The sequence below is a fragment of the Carassius carassius genome, chromosome 29 (assembly GCF_963082965.1).
Source record: "Carassius carassius chromosome 29, fCarCar2.1, whole genome shotgun sequence".
Classification (NCBI taxonomy): domain Eukaryota; kingdom Metazoa; phylum Chordata; class Actinopteri; order Cypriniformes; family Cyprinidae; genus Carassius; species Carassius carassius.
Window position 1 is genome coordinate 25,825,313 of NC_081783.1, and position 6,746 is coordinate 25,832,058.

General features: G+C 37.7%; 1 protein-coding gene across 1 annotated transcript; it reads left to right on the forward strand.

Moving 5' to 3' along the window:
- The first annotated feature begins 2,100 nt into the window (after window positions 1-2,100).
- Window positions 2,101-5,685, forward strand: phox2bb (paired like homeobox 2Bb). The gene is made up of 3 exons (XM_059516463.1): window positions 2,101-2,802; window positions 3,480-3,667; window positions 4,096-5,685. The coding sequence occupies exons 1-3, from the start codon at window positions 2,562-2,564 to the stop codon at window positions 4,519-4,521; spliced, it is 855 nt and encodes a 284-aa protein (XP_059372446.1). The 5' UTR covers window positions 2,101-2,561; the 3' UTR covers window positions 4,522-5,685.
- Window positions 5,686-6,746: the final 1,061 nt, after the last annotated feature.

Here is a 6,746-nt window from a genome sequence, read left to right on the forward strand (position 1 = left end):
TTCGTAAGTCATTAAATGACACATAACCTTCTTAATTACGGTTATGGAACCATTATCACAATGTTAATCACTGAAAACATCCAGTTTTACGGTTTGTTGTTAGAGTAGGGCTTAATTTAGAATGCTTCGTGCTATTGACCTGTTAACGATATTATGCCGGTGCAAACTGATTTAACTGATTTATCACAGATTATACCCAAGTGGGTCCAAATACCTCCTTAAGAATTACTTGCGCGTCTGTTTGTGCACGAGCCCAAAAACCTCTGTGCTTGTTTTCGTTAAGCTTGAAAGTGGAAAGGTCGCTTATTCAAACAGTAATATCAAAGGGTTAACGTTGACATTTTAGTCCGCCCAACAGATCGCAGAACCAGTTGATAGCATGAAAGGAGATGTTGAAAATATAAAAGATGGGCGTTTCGGTAGCTGGTGGACCACAGATCACGAGAATAAAGAGCTGTTTGAATAGGAGAAACGGATGGTAAAAGCTATAATTGTATTTGCCTCGACAAAATATCAGAAAGGACTTTTCTCTACCCTTTGTGTGTTATTAGATTAATTTCTCGCGATGCCTTCTTTTTCCTTTCTAGGCGCGTGGAGGGAGGACGGTGGACCAGTTGGTCTTTGGTTTCAGTAATCAAATTAACCATTTGCTACATCTTTTATTCACAACTCGCGTGTGGAAAGCAAAAATTTACATAATAGGGACCGGGTTGTATCAAGAAAGACTAAACTTTTTAATCGCCATTCATCTTTCTCTCAAGAAAAAAGGACAATTTAAACGGCGCAGAAATTGTGAAAAATTAAACCAGATAAGCTTGATGATTTCATTCCAGTGACCTCATGAATTTTAATCATCGCTTTTACCCCTCTGTTGCATAATGCACATAGAGCCTATTTTTGTTTGTATAACCACAGGTACAACGGAGTTTCTTGTTTCAATTTATTTGTTTCATTGTTTGCTTGCTTGCTTCTGTATTCAGCACATAGGAAGGATCATTTTAATTTGATGTTTTAGTTTAAGTACAGATTTTTTTGAACGTTTATAGGTTTGCTATTTGTTTTTGCTCATGCTTTGCATACGATCAGTAACAATGGATGTGACCTTATTTATTTATTTACGGTAAGGAAGACGTGAGAAATCGTATTTGGCTGTTTATTTGACTAAGCGCTTTTCTTTCAATCTTTCCTGTATTTGAAATAGATATATACAAAGCATGTTATACAACTTGGATAACCACGGCTAAGAATTAGTTTTTAATGCCTTTATAAAATATAGTTAGAATAATGACAACATATTAAGAAGTCTACATTACGCATGACACAAATATATTGTGCTATCCCCAAGACATCGGTGCAACGCAAGAAACTTTTTACCATTACAAAATTATGTTCTGCGGCAATTTTGTAAGATAAGAGTTCTGATGATTAATCTTTTTTCTGCGAATTTGCTACCCTTATTATCCAAACGAAAATAATATCGATGACGAAAAGAATAATACTAATAAGAAGAAGAACATGCGCAAATAAATGAAGAACTTGATCAGTTTAACTTTAATTATTTGCGGAAGTTTTACCAAAAGCTGTGTTTGTTCAGTTGTATAGTCAAACAGCCTAGCTTAAAATCCAAACTTTTCAGTTGTCCATTGCTCGAATAATAATGATTATTATTATAATTAATATTAAACTATTTCCAACGCGTCATTTGTACTCAAAATATAATTTCCTTCTACATTCTTCAGAATGACATAGCTTGCATAGGCTATGTATCCTGCTAAAATAAGCATGTATTATTTATGATAAACACAATGGTCTCTTCAGCCCCTGAAAACAAGCAAGTGCGAAACCAGTGTCGTGCAAAAGAAAAGAGAAACGGAGAGAAGAACAAGAAAAGAAGACGGGGAAATACTAACGAAAGTTCAGCCCAAGGTATACCACCGGTTTAAATGCTTAAAAGCTTGGGGAAAATTGGATCAGGGAGAATCGTCACCCAACTTTCATTATTTCCAAGTGGTGTGATTGAATTAAAGGGCAAGATGGCGGTTTGAGCGAGAGGGCTATACGTGGTGGAGGGGGATGGCGCGTAATGGTGGGGTATTAAATTCTAATTAGAGATGCAGGGGATCAATGATAGGGAGGTTGGACAGCCCGATCCCCCAGTGCCAGCCCAATAGACTGATGAGTTATTGTCATGTAAAAAAGCGCTAGCAATAAGACCCAAACGCCGTGCTATTGTCCAAGCGGAAAGAGCCAAGTTTATTATGAGGACTATATGCTCTAGAGACCTGGGGCTAGGCGGCTCCTTGGGAGGCTTTTCATAAAACAAGGCTCAGCTCCTATAAAGGAGGGCAGTTTTTGAGCAGGCGCCGAGCAGTGCACATCTACCCACGGCACGAGCCACCTTCAAACCAGTAAAAATTCAGCCGCCACAAGCTCCCAAACTTCGTCCGCGTTTTGGCTTGCTTTTTTCATGTGCTCCTCGCCAATTTAATTTAATTTGAATTTGACGTTTGTGTGTATTTTTCTTTGGGAGTGCAGCTTTCCTTCTCCACTGAGCCTTTTCAATGTATAAAATGGAGTATTCTTACCTCAATTCCTCTGCCTACGAGTCCTGTATGGCCGGGATGGACACCTCGAGCCTGGCGTCAGCCTATGCGGACTTCAGCTCCTGCAGCCAAGCCAGTGGCTTTCAGTACAATCCCATCAGGACGACGTTTGGGGCCACCTCCGGGTGCCCGTCGCTTACACCGGGCTCCTGTAGTCTGGGCACCCTGCGGGACCACCAGAACAGTCCGTACGCCACAGGTAAGCCCAGAGTCACCTTTAGTTCGCCAGCTGAGAGGCACAAGAATCATGGCCCCGGTATATAGGACGCCTTGATTGCTTTCGAAAATGGAAATGTGTTTAGTATTTACCAAACGAAATTTGCTTACACAAATGAAAGAATTTATCACGTTAGAAGCGATTGCAGGCAGGAGTAATTCAGTTACGGGGTTACACTATCCCAGTCACACCCTAACCGCCAACAAAATTATCTTAAGCTGCCAAAATGATAGGCATAATTTATTTATTTTGCGATGAGACATAAACCTTCGAAAATAATGAAATAACCAGGGACTTAAGCTTATTATTGACACTGGATTGAAGATGCAGTAGCAACAATAGAAGAGAAAGAAGCATTTATGAAAAGTTTCCAATCCAGTTTCCAATAAAATTTAATTAACAACATTTTACAGATAACAGGATTATTCCAGATTTTCATAACCTTATCTATCACGATTTTATCTTATTTTAAACAATTTATAATGGAAGTTACCACTGAACAGACTTAGTTTAGAAACATTATTTAAATTATTTCATTTTCATTATGTGAATTAACAAGTTGCATGTTTACTTCAAAATATTTAAGGTGACATTTAGGTATATTTTCTTACAATTATACTTTCACAAATGGTTAACATCTGTCTTATGTATTTAAACAGTCCCCTACAAGCTGTTCACCGACCACGGAGGTTTGAATGAGAAGCGGAAGCAGAGACGCATTCGGACAACTTTTACCAGCGCGCAGCTAAAAGAGCTGGAGCGCGTGTTCGCTGAGACTCACTACCCAGATATTTACACACGAGAGGAGCTCGCGCTAAAAATCGATCTCACCGAGGCTAGAGTGCAGGTGGGATATCCTCCACTTACTTCTCAAAATTCTTAAATTTACCACAGAAAAGATGACAAAAATTAAAGACATGATATTTAAAATTACATGACAAGAACAATTACGTTTAAGTGGTTTCTTTTTATGTTTATGTATATATATATATATATATATATATATATATATATATATATATATATATATATTATTTATTGTTTAAGAGCTATGTAGAATTTAATAGTTCCCAGGCTATACATTTCAAAATGTTAATACAGATATGTGCACTAGTAATAATAATAACAATAATTATATTAACTTTATTAATATAATGAACATTTATAATAAATAATGACATAGTTTATATTACTCAGTACTAATGTAAGTACAATGAAACACGAACAATGCCATGTAAAATATGTTTTAAAATATGAGATGCGCATTCTCTACAGGTGTGGTTCCAGAACAGGCGTGCCAAATTTCGCAAACAAGAACGTGCAGCCGCTGCCGCAGCTGCGGCAGCAAAGAACGGGTCTGGGAAGAAATCTGACTCGCGAGAGGAGGACAGCAAAGAGGCAAAGGCTACCGATCCTGATAGCACTGGTGGGCCCGGACCTAACCCAAACCCTAATTCCAACTGTGGTGGACCAAGTCCTACCGGCGGACAGGTCAGCGCCACAGGGAACGGCCCGGTTGAACAGGTGAAGACGTCAGTGGCTGGTATGGGAGTCACTGCGCCGAGTCAAGGTTGGGCCTCTGCCCCGGGCACCATCACCTCCATTCCGGACTCTCTGGGCGGACCCTTCGCTAGTGTTCTGTCATCATTACAAAGACAGAACGGAGCCAAAGCCACTTTAGTAAAGACCAGCATGTTCTGAGTTACTGCTTGATGCAGAAAAGAAACGACGACCGCGAGATTCGACAAACACACAAAGTAAGCGTTTACTATAGTCACCGACAACTGACAACTGGAAAAAGGAGAATGTCAAAAGAAGGAGAGAGCCCTGTATCTCTATCCACTGGTGTAGAAAAAAAGAGACCACCTCTGGTCCTCATTCGACTAATTTCGACACCATTGGTTTACACCAGAAGCTGGATAATAATACCATACACATTATGTTAACATTGTGACCTTATCCGGACTGTTTTGTTTTGGCTGTGGTCGTTGACATAATTTCTGATGTATTCAAGTAAACTAACCAATAGACTGCGATGCGCGATCCTGCTGCAAAGAAACCCCACCAAGGACTCATGAAGATACAATGTCATTATTCAGTGTCATTATACATGTCATTATATCTTGGCGCCATAATTATTTGTTTACATTGACTCTAAACGTACCAATAGCGCAAGTTACATGTCTGTCTGTATTACAGAACACTGCCAAGTGTGGCACTCTGTTATATATTTTTACCTAAATTTACCAAGTCTTAGAGCCAGGGGCTCTGCAAACACTCATCTACATATTTACTATTAATCTAAGGCAAGTTGTTCTTAAATGGCACAAGTACATACTTCATTGTTGACAGAAATACGTAAACGTTTTGTGTGTCTTTCTACAGCTGTGTTTTTGTGGCTCAAATTGTATAGTGTTAAAACGTATTGACGTCCTAGATAAGCATAGACCACATCCCCCTTGTAGTTCACCGAGTCTTTATAATGTTTTACAAGTTACAACTGGCGCATTCTTTGGAGGAAAAAGGGAATGGATACAAACCATTGTATTTATTTTCTATATTATTTGCATGTTGTCTTCTCCGTCAAATTTTTTAATGATTTCACCTATTTTGTGAGCATAATGTAACACGTTTTTGTCCAGGATTTGAGAATAATTTATATGTAGGTAATGGATGCTTATATTTAAGAAGGAAATATTTCTACATGTGCACATAGTTTTTTCAGGTGTATACCATTGACATGGCTGTTGATGATAAAAACGATTATGATGCTAAAATAGTATTGTCCCGTTTCCTTTTTAAAGTATTCACTTAATTTAAATGAAACATTGCTAAAAACACAATATTCAAACACAAAATCTCATCCAAAACATCTTTATTTGCATTACTCCGGACGACCGAGAGGGCCTGTTCAGCACCTTGGACAGCCGCACAAGGCGCCAGGCTGCTGGTAAACAGATTCCGGAAAATTATGCTTTCACGACACTGAAATATATATACACTGTTGTTTTTGTTTTTATAACCACATACAAACTACATTTCATTAGAAGTTTCAATCTGCATTAGCAGTACTCCAAAATTCATAGCTTTTCATACCACACACACATTGATTTTGCATTGTTTGCTTTATACAATAGACTAAGATAGCGTTGGTATATACTGTATTACATACAATAGACAGAAATATATACTGCTACTTTTCCATATAAAGTGCAATCATTCTTATAACATCGAACCCAATAAAGCAATACGATAAAGCAAATGTCTGTTTCAAATAAGCATATAGATAGCTTAATAAAGCAGTATTTAAATGCAATACAATAAATGATTAAAGTAAGGCAGGGTTTCATCACTTGAAACGAAAGTGCTGAAATATATATATATATATATATATATATATATATATATATATATATATATATATATATATATATATATATATATATATGTTTAACCGGATTTCACGCGACGTTGAAGGGGACTCTTATTATTCTAATACAGAACAACACCTCGAAATTTCAATGACGAAAATCAGCGCTGTGTCAAACTAGCTATGAGCAATCTATGTTTACGTATAGACACAGACACATATATCTAACTCGTCTGGTTTGATCTAAACATTTGTTACTGTCTAATAGAATGTGTGCTTTGCTTCCTATTGCATGCTACAGACTGCAGATCAGCTTCGTGCCACAGGAGAAATTAGTTTAGTACAATGAAGCGAGCACGGAAGCGTTAATTTTTGCACATATAGGGAACACATTAAGGGAAAATTATATATAAAAAAAAAAAAAAAAAAAAAAAAAGGAGAAAATCCGGCCTGTGTCTCCCGATAATTATGTCTAGCTCTGAAAGTGTCTCTCTACATGTGAGGTTATAAGAACATTCGAACAGCTATATGCGCTTTAGTCGCCGTCTGTTCATGA